Source organism: Antechinus flavipes, chromosome 1, assembly GCF_016432865.1.
Source record: "Antechinus flavipes isolate AdamAnt ecotype Samford, QLD, Australia chromosome 1, AdamAnt_v2, whole genome shotgun sequence".
Taxonomy (NCBI): domain Eukaryota; kingdom Metazoa; phylum Chordata; class Mammalia; order Dasyuromorphia; family Dasyuridae; genus Antechinus; species Antechinus flavipes.
Window position 1 is genome coordinate 162,106,369 of NC_067398.1, and position 25,439 is coordinate 162,131,807.

The 25,439-nt window shown below is 34.1% G+C and overlaps 1 protein-coding gene across 2 annotated transcripts in view; it reads right to left on the reverse strand.

Moving 5' to 3' along the window:
- ARHGEF28 (Rho guanine nucleotide exchange factor 28) overlaps nucleotides 1–25,439 on the reverse strand; it is a 165,131-nt gene that overhangs the window by 75,097 nt on the left and 64,595 nt on the right. For both annotated transcript variants that reach the window (XM_051992267.1, XM_051992259.1), the window contains exons 14-18: nucleotides 24,444–24,691; nucleotides 20,769–20,891; nucleotides 18,871–18,988; nucleotides 15,313–15,567; nucleotides 14,267–14,343 (exon numbers count right to left, since the gene is read on the reverse strand). In XM_051992267.1, coding sequence (XP_051848227.1) covers nucleotides 14,267–14,343; nucleotides 15,313–15,567; nucleotides 18,871–18,988; nucleotides 20,769–20,891; nucleotides 24,444–24,691 — 821 coding nt within the window. The remainder of the gene's footprint in view (nucleotides 1–14,266; nucleotides 14,344–15,312; nucleotides 15,568–18,870; nucleotides 18,989–20,768; nucleotides 20,892–24,443; nucleotides 24,692–25,439) is intronic.

The window sequence follows — 25,439 nt, forward strand, 5'->3', positions numbered from 1 at the left end:
GATAATAATGGGATTATACTTTGTGTGTAAAACCTCCTGATGCCAGGGGGAATCCCTCCTGAGCAGGAAAGGGTTGAGTGTAAGCCCAAAGACAGCGTGTTTTTGTCTTCCAACCAACTTTGCTTAACTTACAAAGGCTCGGTATCAAAGGATTGGCCTTCAAGAATTTTACTTGAACATAAGGGAAACACAGAAGCATCTTTCCAGAAATGAAAAGGTCATGATCTGTATTAGTGGTCAGCATTCCACAAAGAATGAAATGTCATTTTGTATCAAGAAAAGATCCTTTATAATTGAAGTCTAGTCATCCTTTTAATTAAGAAACCATGAATTAAGAAATTAGTAAGAAGACTGCAATGTTATCTAATGGATTTATGATCTTTTATACTCCCAATGTACCTTCTTAGCTATATGATTCTCATCTATATCTTACACTAAGTCCTCCATAGAAGATCTACCTAAATTATACTAGGAAATCATTCTAGGATTCTTTTAATACTACAAGATTACCAATGTAGCACATGAGATAACTATTTTTGAATCTCACTTTCAATTTTATTTACAACTTATATGTACTGGATATATTTTATGTCACTTCTCATCATGTCATTTTTGTATATAAGTTTGACTTACTTTTATACCTACTATGAATACTTCCATTGCCCTTTCAGTTACTTTTGATTTCAATTCTGCAGAGACTCTAGTATTTGATGATTTACACTCATATGACAATACTGTGGGAATATGGGTTTTAAGGAGTTAAGTTTTTATAAAATCACAGACTGGGATTACTGAAAGTATGGCACAATTTCCCAAATGCAAAGCAATCCGAATCCTTCAGCTTGACCCAATTCTGGTTCCATCTGCAACAACCCATCTGAAATAGACATATATATATATATATATATATATATATATATATTGAAAGACTAACTTGACAGGCTGCCAATAGAGTTATATATTGCAGTCTATGCAATATACATTTTATATCCATTTTGTTTTTCCAGTGTGGATAATTACACAATCTATTTTGTGCTGCCATGGATTTAACTGAGGATTCTTTGTAGTATCCTGGGGTTGAATGCAATTAGTACAATGTCATCTATCAAGAGAAACATTTGGATAATCTCACTACCAATAATAAGTCCTTCTATTTGAACTGTACATGAGACAGTTAGAAAGATGTATATGATGATGTATTATTCATAATGTATATATGTGTGTGCATATATGCATATGCATATACATATGTGCATACAAAACACTCAAGTTTCTGAGTAGACTACAAGCTTTTAAATATTCTTTGGCCTTTTAATATTCTTTATCTCAATCCACATTTTTCAAAATTATTTTATGACATTTTCTCCTGTTCCCACCTTTGCATTGACATTATTAAATATGAATATATATTGACCTAGTTGAGAGAAGTTTGTCAAGGTCTTTATAAACCATCTCTACTTATTCATCTTTATCAATGGATGTTGGTAAATAAGGTATAATTATCTTCATGATAATCATATAGATCATAAAGATAGTAAAGCAATATATTCAACTGCCACATGGAATCAGATATTTTGCTACCTTTGGGAAGTCAGTCAGTCAACTAGCATTCTTTAATTACCTATTATGTATCAGGAACTGTACTAAGCTTCTGGAAGATAAAGGAAAAAATAAACAGTTCCTGTTCCCAAGGAGCTTACAGGGCAATAAAAGAAATAGCTTGCAAATAACTATGCATAAATAAGGATAACTTATAACTTAGAGTTGAAATTAGGGGTATTTTCAGAGCGAAGGCATTAGGACTGAATGAGAGGAAGCAAAGAGAAACTAACTCTGTCAACTCTTCTCTTTGAGATGAACCAATGAACTCCTCTTCCATTTGACTAACACTTCTTTATGCATTCTGGTTTCATTTGTAGTGCCATGAATGAAATTCAATAAAGGTCATCTGAGGCACATATTCTCTGAACAAGATAATAGTTGATTAGCAAGACAAGGGTCCACCAATAGAGTGGGTTAATGGCCAAAGACTCCTATCAAGGTGCAGCTCCTTTTTATAAGTAAAACGCAAAGAACAGAACAGGCAGTGTCGTAGGAATGAGAACAATATGATTGGTTACAGAGCTAACACGAAGGAATAATGATTGGTTGGAAAATAGAAATCAGGGACTGGCAATAAACCTCTCTTTGTCCCCTGTGACTAGAAATGTACATTGTTTGAGTCCACCTGCAAGATTAGAGATAGTAGATCAGACTTCTTTGGATAGCAAACCGGACATCCTTGAAGAATAGTTTGGTTATGTAAAGATATAAGCGCACACTCCCTGGTGTCTAACCAAATTTCCCACAGATAACAGACTTCCTTGAGGCAAGACTAGACCAGTGATTAGCGGGAAAATTGGATTTTTAAACTTAACTCCTTGCAGGCAAGCTGACTTTCTGAATTAAGTTCAGAGATAAAGAATCACAGCTTAAGCTGTCACAGGACAAAACCCTTTGACTGTAAATAGGATCAGTTTTTTAAAATGATACAGGATTAATTTACTCTTCTCAGTAGTAAGAATGCAAATAAGGTCCAGTTTCTCCAGCAAATGTCATCTCCACTGGTTGTGGACAAAGATTATGAATTAAGAATGCCAAGTTAAATTAATGTTTACTTACAATTTAAGAATATTCTGATCCTTAGAATCTCCTGACAATTCTGATTTTATACCATTCTGCTCTTCCATCATCATCCTACAAGTGAAAATGTTGTCCCACCACACAGAAGCATTTTGTATTTTTGTCCATTTCATGGGTCACGATACCCCACACCCCTCCCAACAAATCTCCTTTTGGTTTTTGGCTAGGTTGGTCCCCAGAAAGCAGATAGACCCAGTCTAAGGCCCAGGTTAAATTCTTTTAAGCTTGAAAAGACATTTTAGAGCTTGCATTTCATTGTCATAAGCCCAGAGTTCTTTCCATTGTAAGGTCACTAAGTAAAGACTTTGTGCTGTGTTAGAATTTTTTTTTTTTTTGCTTTGTTTTACTTTTTGGCCCAGACCTATGATTTCATGAATGTGAACAGATCCTAGTGTTGAAATTCTTTCTATCAACATGCAAAATAGTAACTTCTCTGAAACTTAAAATCTTAGAAATCTGCCTAGAGCATTGAGAGTTTAGTGGCTTACCATGGTCATTCAGTTAATATATACAAATTTAGGATCTTCTAACTATAAGGCTTGCCTTCTTCATCAGATGATGCTATGTCTCATAGAATTTTTTTTTGAAATTTTGACTGACATGGCTAAATTGCACAAATTTTACTTTGGATAGCAGCAAATCCAACTCTGGAAACACTTTAATGCACAGATATCTTTAATTAAAGACTAAGGATTTATATAAATGAACAATTGATTAACCTCAACATTAAATTTGCATCAACCTTATTAAATATGTTGGGACTTAGTTGGGAGAAGTTTGTCAAGGTTTTTGCACACTATTTCTACTTATTCATCCTTACCAATGGATGTTGGTAAATAAGGTATATTTTCATAATAATCTTATAATCATATTCATCATGAAGATGGTAAGGCAATAAATTCAGCTGCCCCATGAAATGAGATATTTTGCTATCTTTGGGAAGAGTCAGTCAACTAGAATTCTTTAATTATATACCATGTGTCAGATACTGTGCTGAGCTTCTGTGCTGAGGAAAAAAATAAACAGTCCCTGTTATCCAGGACCTTACAGATTATAAAAGAAATAGCATGCAAACAATAATTTCTTCAGGTCACTACATAAAATAACCTAGAACATAAAATGTTATCCCAGGTCAAAATATTAATCCATCTAAGTCCAATATTCTATGTAAGAAGTATTTTGGGGGCTTCATGATGATTATACCCTTGGACCATTATATCAACTTCCAAGATAACTTTTACCAGTGGTGACTTCTTTGAATTAGTTGTCTAATGAAATCAATATAAGAATTTAATAAAATATAATACACATTAAAAAGGATATTGATATGTGTGCACACATACATATACAGAGGAATTGATAAGAGAATCCCTGAGAAAGTAAAGAATCCTTAATTTAAATCATTTTTACAAAAAAATAAAGGGAACAAAAGAAATCAAGAAGAAAAGAAATAAAGGGGGAAATGGAGTTTTCAATTGGAACTCTTCTTTTTGGATGTTCTAATATTATAGGAATTTCCTAGAAAATTTAAAATTTAACCAGATAATCAATTTTTAGTATATCTCCTTTACACATCAAAACTGTTTCTTTGAGATGATTTCTTCATGGATGAATGCATATAGGCTATCATCTACTCATGAATATAGAAAGTCATATGAATGAACTTTGTGTCATCTAAAATACTGATGTCTAGAAACTCATCTACAAAACCACTATGGAAGTTCATATAGGTAGGCTGGTGAATGACTAGCTGAGTACTAGACTTGAATTCAGAAAGGCCTGAATTCAAATCTTGTCTCAGATACTTACTAGCTATGTGACCTTGAAGAGATCATTTAATCTCTCTCAGCCTCAGTCTCTGAGTCTATAAAATTGGGATTATAACAGCACTTACGTCCTAGGTTATTCATGACAATAAAATAAGATCATTTATATGCAGTACTTCACAAACTTTTAAGTGCTATTAAAGAGGAGCAAACCAGTGTGGATTTGTAAGCTCTTATTATTGTATAAGTGGGTATTGACAGTATTCCTCCATAAAAGCAGATGACAGCCACTCTCTGGAGAATTTAACTGATAATAGAGGTTAAGTTCATACAAGGGATGTAACATAAGAAATTACAGATTATCGACACATGAACCAGCTGAAGCTAAGAGACATACTGGGGCAATAGTATATGAATGGTATGGAGAATGGTCTTCTATCTTTTATCACAATGATATACCATAATCCATCATAATGGAGCCATCTCCATTTTAATTTTATGAAAAGCCTAATGAAGACAGTATTTTATAAGGAAAACCATTGAACTTCTAATATTAGCATTGATAATAATGTTCACATTTATGTAAATAGAAATATATATATATATATTATATATGATGCTTTTAACTTTTAAAAGAACTTATTTTATTTCCTTTTATTTATAACACAATTTACCTCCTTTAAATCTTCAAGGAGTGCTGCCTAGCCTTAATATCCTAGATTTTAGGAGAAAACTATTAATACTTCTCACAATCTTCCACACTTTGATCCAATATTTGAGTCTTCATCTGTCAAAGTAGAGTCTCATGCCTTTATCCTCTGTGCATTCTATCTCCTTGATAAATTTAGCTGTTAATCCCAGAATCTTTTCCAATTTCCTAATGTATTTCTTGAGGAAGAGCAACCAGGATTTATTTACCCTTGCTAGTACCAGGCTTGTACACTTCCAGATAGAGAAAGTTTGAGTTTGTCTTTTTTAAAGGGTACAAGGAATAGTAAAACCTCAGCTACTCATGACAGAAGTGGGTGACGGAAATATCAAGGAAAGCCATTACTCAAGAACAAGAACAATAGCCATGACTATTAACTGCTACCATCAATTGTTCGAGTACTAAACAAATGGCATGCTTATGTAACCTATAATATGATCTACAAAATGATTAAGAAATTTATATGCAACCAGTGATAAAGATGAAATTGCTACTTCAAGAATAACATTGCTCATAGTAATAGATGACCATGAAATCTAGTATTTAATAAACCTAAAGATCCAAGCTTTGGGAGCAAGAACTCACCATTTGAAAAGAAAATTGATGAAGAAAACTGGAAAGCACTTTGGCGAGACAGAAACCAACATTTCACACCATATACCAAAATAAAATGAAAATGTGTAAATTATTTAGACATAAAGGATGATATCAAATTATAGGACTATAGAAAAATTTATCTTTCAGATCTAAAGAAAAGAGAAGAATTTATGATCAAATAATAGATAAAAACTATCATGGGAAGTAAAATGGTTAATTTTGATTACATGATTAAAAAGTTTTTTCACAAATAAAACCAATTTAGCCAAAATTAGAAGGAAAGCACAAAACAAGGATAATTTTTTTATAGAATATGCTCTGATAAATGCCAAATTGTTCAAATATATGAGCCATTAAAAAAAATAAGAACCATTTCCCCAATTGATAATTAGTCAAAAGACTCATGAATAGGCAGTTTTCAGAAGAATCAATAATCACATGAAAAAGTACCCTAAATCACTATTGATTAGAGAAGCATAAATTAAAGCAAATAAGAAGTACCACCTCATTAGATTAGCTAAAATGAAAAAGAAAATGACAAATACTGTAGAGGAATGTGGAAAAATAGGTAACCTAATGTACTGTTAGTAGTGCTATGAACTGTTCCAACCATTCTGGAGAACAACTTGGAACTATGCCCAAAAGTCTATAAAACTGTGTATACTCTTTGACCCAGCAATACCACTACCAGATCTGTATTCCAAAGAGATCAAAGAAAAGGGAAAGGGACCTATTTGTACAAAAACATTTGTAGTAGCTCTTTTTGTGATGGCAAAGAACTGGAAATTGAGAGGATGTCCATCATGGGGAATAGCTAGACAAATTGTAGTATGTGATTGTGACAGAGTACTATTGTGCTATAAGAACTGATGAACAGGATGTTTTCATAAAAATCTGAGAAGACATATATGAACTAATTCAAAGTGAAGTGAACAGAACTACAACATTGTACACAGTAACAGTAATGCTTTAATCATGATCAGCTCTGAAAAACTTAGCTCACAGTGATAATACAATGATCCAAGACAATTCCAATAAATAACAAAAAATCTTTCCAGAGAGAGAATTGATGAAGTATTTTTTTCGTTTTTATTTTTTGCAACACATTCAATATGTCTTGCATGACTTCACATGGATATTTGATATAACTTATTTTATTAATGGATGGGAAAGAAACTGGAGGAAAGGATAACTTGGAACTCAAAATTTTAAAAAAATGAATGAGGTAGATAGACAGAGAGATAGATAAATGTATTTTTTTAAATAGTTTTAGTTTCCTAAGATAACTAGTACTTGGTGGGCTTTTTGGAATGTAGTAACATATTGGATTAATGAAGCATTATCATTAGCAGTATCTTAATATCATCTATCCTCAAACATATCCTAGTATGAGAAGTTATATTACAGCAAAGGTATAGCTTCATCCTAAGACTTTGGTTATTCTGTCCTGCCATTTATCATAGATATGGTATGTGGGTAACAGTGAAAAAAGAAGCTGAGTATGAAATCTGCAGCAAAGTCACATATCAGAGTCATCCCACTATTGCATAGTTCTTTAGCTAGACTTGATCTTTCCTGCTGCAGTGACTGAAGGTCTCTTGAGAAAGAGGCTAGTCTTTTTAATTCCAATTTCTAATTCCAATTCAGTACTAGGCAGTAAGTCATCAAGGCAACAAAATTTGGTGATAACCACATTTTTTGCTTTAAATAAAAACCTTTGCTAAGATTCCATTATTATGGGACTTCCGGCCAAGATGGCGGAGAGGAAATACACTTCTGTGTAATCTCCGTGTTTTTCTCTCACTATTCATTTCATTTCATGCCTCTGAATTAATGCTCGACTGAAAAAAAACCATACAATTACATACCAAGAGAAACCATCCTTGAGACTCGTCAAGAAAGGTCTGTTTTTGCGCGAGGGCGGGGACGGTATTTGGAAGCAGTCTGCGGGCAGCAGCTGCAACCAGAGCACAGATAGCAGCTCAGAACCGGGTAGAGCGGAGAGGGGGTAGGACGCGATCGCAGCCGTCTCTGCGGTGAGAGCTTTGCTATAGGAGCAAGTCAGCAGCCCAGCAGAGAAGCTAAAAACACCGGGGGTGAAGAATACAATCCCAAACAGCTGGAGTCTCTCGGGACCTGGCCACCCCTCCCCCACAGTGTCTCAGCCCGCTCGGATCTCAGAGCGCTCGGATCTCAGCGCGCAGGCGCCATAGCACAGTAGGACCCGTGCCTCACGAATACCCTGCCCCTCCCCCAAAGAAAGCAGCCTCCATTCAAGGGGTTTTTTTCCTTCTGTTTCTTTGATAGTTTGTCTTTGATAAATAGACAGAATGAGCAAGAAACTGAAAAAGAATTTAACCCTGGACAGCTTTTATACAGATAAAGAGCAGACTCCAAACCCTGAGGAGACTAAAAACAAACAGTCCCCAGGTGAATCCCCGAAGGAGGAGACCTTATGTCCCTCAGCACAGATGAATCTCATGGAGGAAATTAAAAAGGCTCTCACAAGGGAGCTAGAAGAAAAATGGGAAAAGGAGAGGGAGGCTCTGCAAAAGGAGAGGCAGGCTTGGCAAAAGAGCCTGGAGAAGTCAGTTAAAGAGAGAGTGGATAAAGAAACCAAATCCTTGAAAAATAGGATTAGTGAACTGGAAACAGAAAACAGCTCTCTAAAAAACAAAATTGGCAAAATGGAAAAAAATTCCACAGAACAAAAGAACTCAATTGGACAATTAGAAAAAGATCTTAAAAAAGTGAGTGAAGAAAATACCTCACTGAAAATCAGGGTCGAACAATTGGAATTGAATGACTCGAGGAGACAAGAAGAATCAGTCAAGCAAATCCAAAAAAATCAAACAATGGAAAAGGATGTGAAATACCTTCTGGGGAAGACAACAGACCTGGAAAACAGATCCAGGAGAGACAACCTGAGAATCATCGGACTTCCAGAAAAGTATGATGAAAAAAAAAGCCTGGACACTATCTTCCAGGAAATTATCAAAGAGAACTGCCCAGAAGTCATAGAAACAGAAGGTAAAATAGACATTGAAAGAATTCATCGATCCCCTACTGAAAGGGATCCTAAAATCAAAACACCAAGGAATATAGTGGCCAAATGCCAGAACCCTCAGGCAAAGGAAAAAATACTGCAAGCGGCTAGAAAAACCCAATTCAAGTATCAAGGAGCCACAATAAGGATCACCCAGGATCTGGCAGCATCCACATTAAAGGATCGAAGGGCCTGGAATATGATATTCCGAAAGGCTAAGGAACTTGGTATGCAACCAAAAATAACTTACCCAGCGAGATTGAACATCTTTTTCCAGGGAAGAAGATGGACATTCAACGAAATAAGCGAATTTCATCTATTTCTGATGAAAAAGCCAGAACTTAACAAAAAATTTGATCTACAAGCACAGAACTCAAGAGAAATCTAAAAAGGTAAAGATTAATCTTGGGAACTATATTTCGGCTGTAAAGATGTATAAAGAATACATGTATACCTTGTTCTAGAAACTAGTTGTGGAAAGGACATTGTACTAGAAAAAAGGGAAAGTGGGGGTACTACATTTCATGAAGAGGCAAAGAAAACCTAGTATATCTGAGAGAAAGAATGGAGAGGAATGAAAATAGTGAGTATTTTACTGCTTTCAGAATTGGCATTAAGAGAAGAATTTTAGACATATTCAATCTATGGTGAAACTTCTCCCACCTCATTGAAAAGTGAGAAGGGAAAAGTGAAAAAGGAAGGAATAAGCTAAGTGGAAGGGAATACGGTAACTGGGAGGGAAAGGGGCAAGTTGGGGGGGGAACTCTAAGGGGGGGGAGGGATACTGAAAAAGGGAGGGCTGTGAGAAGCAAGGGGAGCTCACAAGCTTAATGCTGGGAAGGGGGGTAAGGGAGGGGGTAAGGGAGTAAGAAGGGAGAAAAGCATAAACCGGGGTTAACAAGATGGCAAGTAATACAGAATTGGTCATTTTAACCATAAATGTGAACGGGGTAAACTCCTCTATAAAGAGGAAGCGGTTAGCAGAATGGATTAAAAGCCAGAATCCTACAATATGTTGTATACAGGAAACACACCTGAAGCGGGGTGATACATGCAGGTTAAAGGTAAAAGGTTGGAGCAAAATCTACTATGCTTCAGGTGAAGCCAAAAAAGCAGGGGTAGCCATCCTGATCTCAGATCAAGCTAAAGCAAAAATTGATCTAATCAAAAGAGATAAGGAAGGGCACTATATCTTGCTAAAGGGTAGAATGAATAATGAAGAAGTATCTATATTAAATATATATGCACCAAGTAGTGTAGCATCTAAATTCCTAAAAGAGAAATTAAGAGAGCTGCAAGAAGAAATAGACAGTAAAACTATAATAGTGGGAGATCTCAACCTTGCACTCTCAGAATTAGATAAATCAAACCACAAAATAAATAAGAAAGAAGTCAAAGAGATAAATAGAATACTAGAAAAATTAGATATGATAGATCTCTGGAGAAAATGTAATGGGGACAGAAAGGAGTACACCTTCTTTTCAGCAGTTCATGGAACTTATACAAAAATTGATCATATATTAGGACATAAAAACCTCAAACTCAAATGCAGTAAGGCAGAAATAGTGAATGCATCCTTTTCAGACCATGATGCATTGAAAATTACATTCAATAAAAAGCCACAGGAAAGTAGACCAAAAAATAATTGGAAACTAAATAATCTCATACTAAAGAATGATTGGGTGAAACAGCAAATTATAGACATAATTAATAACTTCATCCAAGAAAATGATAATAATGAGACATCATACCAAAATGTATGGGATGCAGCCAAAGCGGTAATAAGGGGAAATCTCATATCTCTAGAGGCCTATTTGTATAAAATAGAGAAAGAGAAGGTCAATGAATTGGGCTTGCAACTAAAAATGCTAGAAAAGGAACAAATTAAAAACCCCCAATCAAACACTAAACTTGAAATTCAAAAAATAAAAGGAGAGATCAATAAAATTGAAAGTAAAAAAACTATTGAATTGATTAATAAAACTAAGAGTTGGTTCTATGAAAAAACCAACAAAATAGACAAACCCTTAGTAAATCTGATTAAAAAAAGGAAAGAGGAAAATCAAATTGTTAGTCTTAAAAATGAAAAGGGAGAACTCACCACTAACGAAGAGGAAATTAGAGCAATAATTAGGAGTTACTTTGCCCAACTTTACGCCAATAAATTCGACAACTTAAATGAAATAGAAGAATACCTCCAAAAATATAGCTTACCTAAACTAACAGAGGAAGAAGTAAATATCCTAAACACTCCTATCTCAGAAAAAGAAATAGAACAAACTATCAATCAACTCCCTAAGAAAAAAAACCCCAGGACCAGATGGATTTACATCTGAATTCTATCAAACATTTAAAGATCAATTAACTCCAATGCTAAATAAACTATTTGAAGAAGTAGGGATTGAAGGAGTCCTACCAAACTCCTTTTATGACACAGATATGGTACTGATACCTAAACCAGGTAGGCTGAAAACAGAGAAAGAAAATTATAGACCAATCTCCCTAATGAATATTGATGCTAAAATCTTAAATAAAATATTAGCAAAAAGATTACAGAAAATCATCCCCAGGATAATACACTATGACCAAGTAGGATTTATACCAGGAATGCAGGGCTGGTTCAATATTAGGAAAACTATTAACATAATTGACTATATCAACAACCAACCAAACAAAAACCATATGATCATTTCAATAGATGCAGAAAAAGCATTTGATAAAATCCAACAGCCATTCCTAATAAAAACACTTGAGAGCATAGGAATAAAAGGACTTTTCCTTAAAATAGTTAGGAGCATATATTTTAAACCTTCAGTAAGCATCATATGCAATGGGGAAAAACTGGAACCTTTCCCGGTAAGATCTGGAGTGAAGCAAGGTTGCCCACTATCACCATTATTATTCAATATTGTATTAGAAACACTGGCCTCTGCAATAAGAGTCGAGAAAGAGATTAAAGGAATTAGAGTAGGCAATGAGGAAACCAAACTATCACTCTTTGCAGATGATATGATGGTATACCTAGAAAACCCCAGAGATTCTACTAAAAAGCTATTAGAAATAATTCATAATTTTAGCAAAGTAGCAGGATACAAAATAAATCCCCATAAATCCTCAGCATTCTTATACACCACCAACAAAATCCAAGAGCAAGAGATACAAAGAGAAATTCCATTCAAAATAACTGTTGATAGCATAAAATATTTGGGAATCTACCTACCAAAGGAAAGTCAGGAAATATATGAGCAAAATTACAAAAAAGTTTTCACACAAATAAAGTCAGACTTAAATAATTGGAAAAATATTAAGTGCTCTTGGATAGGCCGAGCAAATATAATAAAGATGACAATACTCCCTAAACTAATCTATTTATTTAGTGCTATACCAATCAGACTTCCAAGAAAATATTTTAATGATTTAGAAAAAATAACAACAAAATTCATATGGAACAATAAAAAGTCGAGAATCTCAAGGGAATTAATGAAAAAAAAATCAAATGAAGGTGGTCTAGCTGTACCTGATCTAAAATTATATTATAAAGCAGCAGTCACCAAAACCATCTGGTATTGGCTTAGAAATAGATTAGTTGATCAGTGGAAAAGGTTAGGTTCACAAGACAGAATAGTCAACTATAGCAATCTAGTGTTTGACAAACCCAAAGATTCTAAATTTTGGGATAAGATTTCATTATTTGATAAAAACTGCTGGGATAACTGGAAATTAGTATGGCAGAAATTAGGCAAGGACCCACACTTAACACCACATACCAAGATAAGATCAAAATGGGTCCATGACCTAGGCATAAAGAACGAGATTATAAATAAATTAGAGGAACATAGGATAGTTTATCTCTCAGACTTGTGGAGGAGAAAGAAATTTGTGACCAAAGATGAACTAGAGACCATTACCAATCACAAAATAGAAAATTTTGATTATATCAAATTAAAAAGCCTTTGTACAAACAGAACGAATGCAAACAAGATTAGTAGGGAAGTAACAAACTGGGAAAACATCTTTACAATTAAAGGTTCTGATAAAGGCCTCATTTCCAAAATATATAGAGAACTGACTCAAATTTATAAAAAATCAAGCCATTCTCCAATTGATAAATGGTCAAAGGATATGAACAGACAATTTTCAGATGAAGAAATTGAAACTATTACCACTCATATGAAAGAGTGTTCCAAATCATTATTGATCAGAGAAATGCAAATTAAGACAACTCTGAGATATCACTACACTCCTGTCAGATTGGCTAAGATGACAGGAAAAAACAATGATGAATGTTGGAGGGGATGCGGGAAAACGGGGACATTGATGCATTGTTGGTGGAGTTGTGAACGAATCCAGCCATTCTGGAGAGCGATCTGGAATTATGCCCAAAAAGTTATCAAACTGTGCATACCCTTTGATCCAGCAGTGTTTCTATTGGGCTTATACCCCAAAGAGATACTAAAAAAGGGAAGGGGACCTGTATGTGCCAAAATGTTTGTAGCAGCCCTGTTTGTAGTGGCTAGAAACTGGAAAATGAATGGATGCCCATCAATTGGAGAATGGCTGGGTAAATTGTGGTATATGAATGTTATGGAATATTATTGCTCTGTAAGGAATGACCAGCAGGATGAATACAGAGAGGCTTGGAGAGACCTACATGGACTGATGCTAAGTGAGATGAGCAGAACCAGGAGATCATTATACACTTCGACAACGATATTGTATGAGGATGTATTCTGATGGAAGTGGATTTCTCTGACAAAGAGACTTAACTGAGTTTCATTGGATAAATGATGGACAGAAACAGCTACACCCAAAGAAGGAATACTGGGAAATGAATGTGAACTATTTGCATTTTTGATTTTCTTCCCGAGTTATTTTTACCTTCTGAATCCAATTCTCCCTGTGCAACAAGAGAACTGTTTGGTTCTGCAAATATGTATTGTATCTAGGATATACTGCAACATGTTTAGCATATATAGGACTGCTTGCCATACTGGGGGGGGGGAGGAGGGAGGGAGGGGAAAAAACGAAACATAAGTGATTGCAAGGGATAATGTCGTGTAGAAATTATCCTGGCATGGATTCTGTCAATGCGAAGTTATTATTAAATAAAATAAAATTTATTATTAAAAAAAAAAATTCCATTATTATGTCTTGGTCTGGACCAGTGATTTTATTAGGAAAGGGAAGTTTCAGTGAAGAAACTCCCTTTATTAATGTGGATCAACAAACATTCATCCAATCAATAAAAATTTATTAAAGCTTACTTTGTATAGGATTTATTGATTTTGTAGTTACGATGCCATTTTTTTCATCCTGGTCTCCCTAAATCTTAGCACTGTACCTCATTCAAAAGAGAGATCTAAAAATTTGCTGAATTTGACCAGACCCCCAAGATATCAGGTTTTTAAGAAACATGTAAAAAGGCAATTAGAATATGCTTTTTATGACAGAGGTTTATATACTCACAACTGCTGCAAAGATGTATTTCTGATCTTTTTCTTGTAAAAAGAGTAGCACATCAGTTAGAAGCAGAGCAAGGATATCTGTAAAGAAAAACATTGATGGAATTTAATAAAGAATATAGCACAATTAATTTTCTTTGTGTAGTAAAATTCTGAAGTTTTAAAACTTAAAAAATGCTTTCTAACTAAGCTTTATTATGAGCTTACAATAAATTATAATTAGGTGACTTTAAAGGTGGCTCCCATTAGGCATTTTTCTACTTAGAAGAAAAAAACACATTAAAATATTAACTAGTACAAAAAAGTATTAATTTTTCAAAAAATACTATGTTTGTAAAAAGCAACAAATACTGGTGCTATGCTGAAATATGATGATTTTTTGTCTCAACAAAAATAAACCTAATATTAAATATTAAATTTAAAATATTGATAGATAGCTTCTGCATTTTTAGATTATGAGTTTCACATTCCTAATAGTCATCAACTAAGGTAAAGCCTGTTCCTTTGTTTTCTGTTTCCCAGCTAAGCATTTCAGGGATATACATCATTAGCACAAGTTTTGTTTTTTTTTAAAGCAAATTTGAGTGATGGTTTATATAAAAATTACGTAATTTATGAGAAAATTTACAAGAGAACACTTTGCTAAACAAAAAATACTCCTCTGGTAACAATTAACCAGATTTTTGTAACTCTAATTCCTACCACACATTTATTTCAACATCTACAAGATGTGAAAATTCATATATAAAAGTACTTGTCCCATCAATGCAGAGTCCTGCTTCTGTTTAAGTTTCTCAAATACTTACAAATTTATAAAATGTGATTTTGTTTTGGAAGCTTAAAGTTATCACTTGGGAAAACAAACCACCATTCAAAGATCTCCCACTGGTGACATCTGACTGAGCTCATAACTTGAGCTTTCATACAAGTACATTTAAAATTATACCAGGTGTATGAACAGGTCACATTTTTTCATTTAAAAATTCATCCTTCTGTTAAATTAATAAGTCTAAGAGATGTTCAACGGATTGGTGTGCAGAGACATTTTACCTTTGAATCGGCCTGTGGCAGTCTTCCAATAAACTAGACCATCATATAACAAAGTCCTTTCTTTACTTATCAGAGCTTGCTTCCTGAAAACGTGGCCATTTTTAAGCTTTGTATAAGTTTTGTTTTCTATTTTATTCAGGATCTCCAGCCATTTTTGCTTTTTCTCATACTCATTGACTTTTAAATCCACTGCAGCAATCATGTCCTTAATTAAGCAAAGAGCTTTGCACAAGTCTTTGTGTTCTTCAGTCCCTTCTGTATAAAGTCAAAAATAGACATTTTAAAATTAATCAGCTCTGTCTAAGGAAAAACATTGTTCTCCAGTATTTTTAAGCTAGTTAAAATATTATCTGATAGTTATGTTACCACAAAGAATATGGCAAATTCATAAAAAATCTCCTGTTAATTAATATCTTTGGGTCCCAAATTGAATCATAAGAACTTTAAAATATGATTTTGAAAGATCGCCATTGTTAACTTAAATAAAATTTTAAAATCATAAAAACATTATAAAGTATATATACTACAAAAATACATAATATTGTAAAAATAGAGATGCCAGTGAAGATTTTGAAGTTTATACTCTGAAGATCAGAAATAGACAATTGATTAATAAAATGGGAGATTGGATCTAGTCCTTCAAACACCTTCTACCTTTCCAGATCTTGTCCATTTTTAATTCTCAGCATTAACACATCTGTCCTTTAACCTCAACAAAAGGTAGTACATATTAAGCCCACCCCTGGTCATCTTCTTTTATTATTCCTAATAATAATGAGTCACATTTATAGAATATTTTATTGCTTAAGAAATATTTCCCTCCCATGAGTCCTGTGAGGTATTATTAGAGCTTTAACTTCTGATTCATGAATTATGAACTGTTTTTGTGTGACCCATCTTGTTGTTCAGTCATATCAGTCATGTCTAACTCCTTGTGACCCTATAAGGGTTTTTCTTGGCAAAAATATTAGAGTGCTATTTCCTTCTCCAGCTCATTTTACAGATGGGGAAACTGAGGCAAACCACATTAAGGTGATTTGCCCAGAGTCACACAACTAATAAATGTCCAAAGTCAGACTTATGTTTTGATAGATGAGTCTTCCTGATTCCAGGCCTGGCACCCTACCTGTGCTATCCTTTGTAAATAAAGGAGTTGCTTCTTCCAGATATCATTCTGCTGGAATAGGCAGGCAGATCTTTTCTTTTTACTATCTTAACCCAACATTGATCTGTTTGCTTTTCATTCCACCACACACACTGTAAATTGCTCAAAAGAAGGGATTATTTGTAGTTTTTTCCCATATATTCCCTAGCACCAGGATCATGCCTTAAACACAGCAGGCCCTGAATAAATATTTGCTGAGTAGACTCAAATGGAATGCTGCCCAAGATTCTAATTCATTGATATCCTCAGTAACTTCCCCTTAGTTATTTAGTCGACTTTAAAATGGTTCAAGACAATTCACAATTTGAAATCATAGTAACTTTTTTGATCTTATTTCTTTTTATTTCCTTCCCTCTAAGCTCCTACTATTAATCCCTGTTCCTCAATATGAACTAATCTTCCCTCTCTCTAATTTAAATCTACCTTACCATTGTCACTATTTCTCCTGCCAGCTAAGAGAATCCTTTCTTCAGGAGAAGATATTAGTATCACCTACTATGAAAATCTTAAAGTGTGGGATAAAGCACATTATTGTTCATGTTACTTGTATGTTATTGAAAAAAAGCAAAATAGACCATGGAAAACTGAAAAGATTAAGGTTCTGGGGCTCATGAAAACCTACTACTGTCAAGGTAAGAGTTCTGAGCATATGCAGCATCTTCTCTCCCCTTAAGGTTCTTTTACTTGTATGTGTTCTCATAGCATCAATGTTTATTATCATTCCTCATGATATCAAAAGTAGCATTATGCACTCAATAAACATTCATTAAATACCCATTATATGAAGAACTGTGCCAGAAATTGGGGGAGGGACAAAAAGTATATGGTCCAGGATTTCATGGAACTCGTAACATGGCACTATATAAGTATATTAGGGAATTGTAAAGTACTGTGGGAAGCTAAGGGTAATAGAATGCTTGAAGTGAAAAAGGGGATTCTTTCAGGCAAGGCTCCATGGTGCATTTGAGTTGGATTTACTAATCTAGGCTCAAAGGTACTCAGCTGGAAGAGGCCTTAAAGGTCATCTTAATGCCAACGCTTTCATTTGTAAGATGAGGAAACTCAAGACCAGAGAGATGAAGTATCTTGCCCAAGGTCACATAGGTAGTCAATGATGGAGGTGGAACTTAGAATGAAAACTCTTTGAATGCTTTTCCTTTCCTTGCTGAACTATATTTTTGTCTTTGTATCCCAGCACTTAGCCCTGTGTCTGGCATATAATGTTTCGTAAATGCTTCATTTTTTTCCCTTTCTTTTAAAAATATTATTTTTTGACCTTTTAAAAAATTTTAGTTCTAAATTTTCTCCCTTCCTCGAGCCATTCTCTCATCCATTGAAAAGGCAAGCAATATGATATCAGTTATAAATGTGAAATCATGCAAAACCTGTACTTGTTGATGTAAACCCATTCAAGGAGCCTGATACTTTTAAGTAGGTGTTATAGAAACCAAGGGAAGACAAGAAACAAGGCAATATGTATTTTTAAACTCTTACCATGCATCAAGTACTGTGCTAAACACTAAGAATACAAATATAGGTATCCAAAAGGAAAGGAAAATCACTTAAACTTCAACCAAAGACATGTATTTTTCTACTCCATCATAGAGCATGAACATGATCTGAGAGCATCTGATCACAAATTCTAGCCATTCTTAGCTAGGCTGAAAAGGTCTATTCAATTAAAAGTCTAGCAATGGACTTGTCTAAGAACCAACCAGCCAAGTGATCCCAACCTATATCAGAGTTCTGACCACTAGATGATAAGTTGTTAAGTATAGTTTTGTTTTGTTTTGAGAAGTCTTTTTTCATCCAAAGAAACCCATAAAGATATCCTAAGATGTGGAAGGATTATCATCTGTGCCAAAGAATAAAGTGCCCCAAGAATGAAACAGCTAATCTTAAGTAGAAATTTAAGCATTTTACTCATATACATGATTCCATGAACTACTTTGTCAGAAGCTGCCCTTCATAACAACAGCTCTCTACCCACATTTCATCATGTGGGAGAGGTGAATTTTGGCAACAGTGGAAGGAACAGAATGGTTTAATAAATGGAGAGTGGGCTGGGGCAGAGGAAAGAGGAGGATTAAGGCAAACCAGATGCAAGAGTAAACTTGGTAAGGAAAAATCAAGGTCAGTAGAAATGAGGTACTGGACTCGGGGGAAAAAGGCTGATGTGGTCAAATTGGGGGTGTCTGGAATGTTGGCTCAGCATGTTAATCCCCCAATACTTGCCATACTAAATCCAAATGTGCAGGCTTTTATGCTCTATACTTTGTGAATGACTTTGTAAACCAGAGACAGCAGGAATTTACATGCTTTCAAAATGTAATAAAATTTCAGAGGATGTGAATAAGGAGGACAAACATTTGCTCCCCGAACTTGCCACTTACCCTTGGAGTACTGTAGTATTCTTTCTACTAAAACTGGGTATTTTGTGATGCGCTGAGTGACCAATAGAATACACTCAGGAATTCCACGCCGTCGAGCCAAAAGGTTACTATTACGTACCTGAAAATATACATAAGTTTATGTAAAGCACAAACCATTTTTTATTAATCTCTAAATTTTGAGATTAATAATACAAGAAATCTACTATAACCAAGATAAAAAATCTTTGAATCATAGGTATTAACTCAAATTTTAAAGAGTGCATTCATATAATTCTCTAACATTATTCTCCTGATATCCCAGACTGTGGCTCCATTCCCTGTCTATTATTTTACTACATATGTAATTATGTATTAGAATACATATATGTAGAATAGAATATGTATTAGAATACAAGATTTTCAGGGAATTGTCTCATTTTTTACTTGACTCCACTACTTAGTACAGAACACAGTTAATGTGCAACTAGGTGGCATAGTGGGTAGAGTGCCTATGCTGGAGTTAGGAAGATTTATCTTCCTGAATTCAAATCGGGCCTCAGACATTAACTAGCTGTGTGACTCTGGGCACGTCATTTAACTCTGTTTGCCTCAGTTTCCTCATTTGTAAAATGACCAGGAAAAGAAAATAAAAAATGACTTCAGTATCTTTGCCAAGGAAATTCAAAATGGAGTCAGAAGGAGTCAGAAAAAAAACTGAAAATGACTGACTAGCAAGAGGTATTTAATAAACGTCTTTTATTAATTTATTCACTGGAAATTTTGGAGGTTTTAATTTAGCTCACTATATTTCTAATTCAAGTAACAAAAATACAAATGCCTAAAAGCCATGGTGGATAACCAAGAATAATTTTTATGGTTAGTTCTTCATTTGGCTCAGAATAATTTCATGTAATCATTTCTTTGAGCTGGAACCTGCAGGTGATTAGCAATTTTAAAGGATCGAAAAGAGCTTTAAAAAGATAAGAAAAACAAAAATGAAATTTACATTTCGTGTTTCACTGAATCTTATTTCCTGTAGCTTTTGATTCAGCTCTAACATCCGAATCAACTTTAATTAAAGAAAAATGAGAAATTAGAGGCAGGACTCCCTCTAAGATTATTGCATTTTTAGCTGTGCATGTACTGAATATTTATACTTCACCTCTTCTAAAGGAAGGTTTTTCCTTTAAAAACCTCAGGATGCTCTTCATACCATCAGAAGATAATATATTAGAACTGAAAGAAATCTTAAAGGTTATCTAGTCTAACTTGATTATATTACAAATAATGAAACTGAAGCTAAGAATGGTTAATGATTTGTATAAAGTCATAAAAGTAAGGTTAGGCACCCACCCAGGCTCTCTGACTCCTAATTCAGTGTTCTTTCCATTGGGCCACACTGCTCAATCTTTAAATGAATCAAAGAGGAAGGGAAAAGGTTGAGGGAGAAAATCTACTTGCTTTGGAGACTACTATTCTAAATATAGTCTATAAAGGGAGCAGGAAAATAGTCAAGGTTAGCTGCCCTTCTCTAATAGTAAAATGTTGCCATTACCCAGTCCCATACACTTCTTGATCTTTCTGAGAATACGTTCTACTGTTTGTGACTGCAGGCAGATGGAACAGCTAGAATTACAAACGTACCCAAGGGTTGGGAAAATAAGTAATTTTACAAATACACACCAAAGAAGAAAAGGAAATTGGAAGGACAAAATCCAATACTAAAACATTATCCCCACTTCCTTCATCTTTGTCACAAACCTATTTCCTTCTCATTTCCCTAAAAATATCACAGGAAGTAGGAACTGGAGAGATCCCGGAGGAAATATACACAAACCATAGTCCCAGAAACTGGGATAATAATTCATTATTACCACATAATAATTCATCTTGACATATCAGGATTGTAAGATACTCACTTTGATGAAATTCTGAAACTTTTTGTTCTGCTGCAACTCTTTGAAGAGACTGACGGCTTCTTTATGATGGCTACAAAATTCTCCATATATTTTCTTCATTGTATTTGCATTTTCTTCTGAAAACTAATGGAATCATCAATTAAATGATGGCTTACAAATCTGGTTAATTTTCAAAACCTAGACACATGGCAAGGTGGAACCAGTAGAATAAGCCTTGAAGCCAGGAATGCCACAGTTTAGGACCTATCTCTGATACAACTTGTATAGGCAAGTTACTGAACCACAGAGTAATCTAGGGTACTCAATAAGGTCCAAATTTCTCTCCAAAAATTCCTGACTTGCATGGATAATAGAAACTTCCTCCCCTGGAAACTCCCTATACCAATGAATCACAAGTCTAGTCCTTAACCCCATCCCTAACCACTTCTGAAATCAGATTTTAAAAATGAAGAAAAAAAGGAACATTATAATAAGAATTTAATTTAAATTTAAAGACAAAGAAAAGAAATAATAATATAATAATGGAAATTACAGAAACAAACTTCTCCATAGTTCTCAAACTATTTCACTTGGAAATTGGAATAAAGAAATCTGAGAACAAACTTTGGAAAGCAAAATGATGTGATGATTTCACATAAAATCTATTGCAATACAAAATACTTTGACTATTTGATAAACCTATTATTTCACTGATATAAGTATTCCTTACATGATAACAGAAAAATCTCTTAATATATGTTCTCATTCTGCATGATTCCTATCCATACTTTTCCAAAAATCTTCCTTAGGGATTTACCCAAAATCCTGAAGGCTTTTCTTCCTTTATACCTGAAAGGTACCAGTACAAATTAGTCTATCTATTGCTTTTCATTGTTAATATGTGACCTATTCACAATCTTTTCCTGGTCATAAGATCAGAGAATCTTAGAACTGCAAGGAAATTTAGAGGTTATTCAGTATAATCCCATTATTCTATAGATGATGAAGCTGAAACCCACAGAAATTTAGTGATTTGACCAAAATCACACAGGTGCCAACTATCAAAGCTGGGATTTGAATTCACATGCTCTATCTACAAATTCATCATTTTGTACACTATACTTTATTGCCTCTATTTGTACTTTAAACATTCTCAATAATTTATTTTATGTGACATCTAGAGGATGTTAACCATTTATTTTATCTGTAAAATCAACATATATTATATATTACATCTATGTTAACTTATTATTATTCAAAATTATATGTATGTAGATGTAGATAGCATTTAACTAGGTAGGACAAAATGCAGACCTGAAAGCTCTCCTCAAAGAAAACAATGTATATGTTAAAATTCTAGCAACAATTATTATTTTTACATTTGATTAAATAACAAATGGTATTTCACAGTTACAAAGTATCTACAGTTGACAACTTTCATTGCACTTCTTCTTCATAACAACTCAGCAAGGTAGGCAGAATTATTCCAGAGAATGACAGATACAATTAGAGACATAAGTAATAGAGTAATTTCTACATAAGCAAATATATAAATAAGTAATAAAACGCATATATTCCCTTTGGCTCTGTTGATCTATAACGATAAAGAAATGATCTAATATAGAATATAAGCTTCAAAAACTTGTCTGCGGACAGCTAGGTGGTGCAGTGCATTGAGCACCAGCCCCGAAGTCAGGAGGACCTGAGTTCAAATCTGGTCTGACACTTAACACTTCCTAGCTGTGTCACCCTGGGCAATTGATTCAGGAAAAAAAGCCTGTTTGTTTTCTTCTCGAGAAAAGAATAACATAAATTGCAAATATACAAATCATCCAAAATGTAGGTAAGGAATTGTCTTTCTGGTTGCTTTTTTTTTTTTACAAAAGCACCACTTGTAATCTTTGAAAATTTTTCTTCTTTGAGACATCTTGAAAATTTTTTGCTAAGTGCTTTTAAAATTATTACCTACAGAGCAGATAGAGCCCTGTGCCTGAGGTCAGCAAGATGAGAGTTCACAACCAGTCTCCCATACTTATTAGCTATGTGACTCTGAGAAAGTCATTCAATCTCTGAATGTTTCAATCTCCTCATCTGTAAAAGGTGATAAAAATTGCAGTGAATTCCTAGGATTGTTGAGAGACTCAAATGAGATAATTTTTGTAAACTCCTTTGCAAACTTTAAAGCATTCTATAAATGCTAGCTATTATTATCTTTACCCTTATTATTGTTATAGTACCATGGATGATGATGGTATGCTAGGTCTGTAGATGGAATGCTAGGTCTGAAGTCAGAAAGACTCATCCTCATAAATTCAAATCCAGCCTCAGATACCTACTAGATGCATGACACTGGGCAAGTTACTTAATCCTGTTTGCCTCAGCTTCATTATCTATAAAATGTGCTAGATAAGGAAAAAGCTATTCTAGAATCTTTTCCCAAAAAAATCCAATACTGAATCATGCAGATTTGAACACGACTGAAAAACAATTCAACAACAAAATATTATTGTTATATTTTGATTAGGTTTTAAGCTCTTAGGTTCCCTTGTTATTTCCTCAAATATCCACTACTGAAATGGTAGAGTGCCAAATGTAGCAGGATTTCCAGTATTTTATGAAATGGAAATAGATTACAATAAAAATATAAGCAGATGTGTTCCATTCTATATCTAATTGCTATACTACTGGTTTCATCTACAAATGCAGTTGAGATGATATATCTTGGATAATATGCCAGTTTCTCTGGAAGCCAGTGGAAATCACAGAAGTATGTTTGCTAAAAAAGCCAAATGGCCATCACAAAGAGTCAAATACAATTGAAATGACTGAATAGCAACTACTCTAACTCCAGAACAATCCTCCATAGTGGATTCTGAAATCTAAATTACAATTATCTTCAGAGTGGTATATCAGTTTATATTTATAGTGAATGTTACAGCATACATACTAGAAGATCAAGTGACCCAGAAAATGATGCTAACTTTGAATAAAAGAGGAAAGCAATTCAGTCAATTCCTTTGCAGCTAAGTCCTGATTAATGTGAATAATGAGTCCCCTGAAATGATTGCATTATTTAAGCTCACACAGCCTTTTCCCATTGAACTACAATCAATTACTATACTTTACATACAACTATAAATTCTAATAGTATGAATTCAAATAATGGAGTAGAGTTCTTATTTGTACAAATCTGGACCTACTGGCTTTATTAAAAGAGTTTAAACATAGTCCTTTAGCAAAAATTATAATATGAATATGACTGAATTCCTGCACTAACAAGTTCTAAATTTCTTCATCTATAAAGTGAAGGGTTGAATAGAATATCTACTAAGGTCTCTCTCACATCTAGAATTTTATAATGTTCTTATCTCCATTACCTAATTACCTTTTTGAACAGCAATCACTTTTGTAATATCTCTGTCAAGTGTTATAGAGAGTTTTGGTCACATATGTTACTTATTGTAAGGATAATATTGGGGACAGAGTAAGAAAACTAAGGCATTTTTCCAGAGAACACTCTCAGAGAATGGACTGACAAAGCATTTGAGCATCAGTCTTCCAAACAAGCAATAAGGAAAGATGCCTAAACTCTATTCACTTATTCAAGATTTTCACAGGGACAAATACTCTAAAAATCACTAAAGACCTAAAAATGGCTAAATTTGTTACCCACACAGACATTCAAAGTACTTTTACCTGCTGCACCAGGATATCTCCAATTCGATTGATGATAAAATTTCTGTCACTGCCTTCACAGGATTCCTGCCTCCTCTCCTTCATACTATAGAAGAAATGCCTATGAATCTCTAGTAACTCATCTAAACAGGGAAATATTTTATCCACGGTGCTATGGTCAAGCTGGAGTTCTTCCTTCATTCCTTTTCTAAATATTTCAGACATGATGAGCAGGGTCTGGATGTGATGCATTTCAGTTTGCATCAACTCTGTAACAAAAGAGCATCTTAGTCAGAAATGTTTGCTTAATATTTGTGTCGAGCTGTTCTAGTGCCACATTCCCTAATCATTCCAAAAAAAGATTATGATGTCAACAAAACACTGGGGGCTTGCTTCCATAATGGAAATAAACATTGATACAGCATTTAATTTAAAGCCAAACCCCCCCCCTGCTTTATTATAATCTTCCAGAATTAAAAGAGAATAAGGTTATATTGAATTTATTATGTCAGAATCCATTATGCCACAATTGAATAAACCTGTAACTATCAGAAGCCAGTGTCTGAGTAATAAATCATTTTTTTAAACTAAGAGACCACTGCATATCCTTCCTATCTGCCCCTACCAGACCTGTTCTTTATGCTGTAAGCTTTGTTTTCCACTGAAACTCCATTTCCTCCAGGAAAAAAAAAAATTCCATGAGAGAGAATAGATAATAATTCAAAATAAATGGAGGGGTCAAAAGCACAAATTCCTGAACATTGGTTATTTCATTCTATAAGCTGTGTCAATCTGATATAAGCTTAGTAGAAACTCAGTTTTGTACAAAAATTCCATAGTGTCACTTATGAAGATGAGACAATCCTAAAAGCATCCTTTGTTAGCATCCTAACTTCAAGTAAAATGCATTTATTTGCACTGATTGGGTATTTATGACAATGTATCATAGATCATAGGGAAGTTTGTCATAACACTATGAAAAAGACTAATTATAAAAACTAATGACTTGAAGGACAC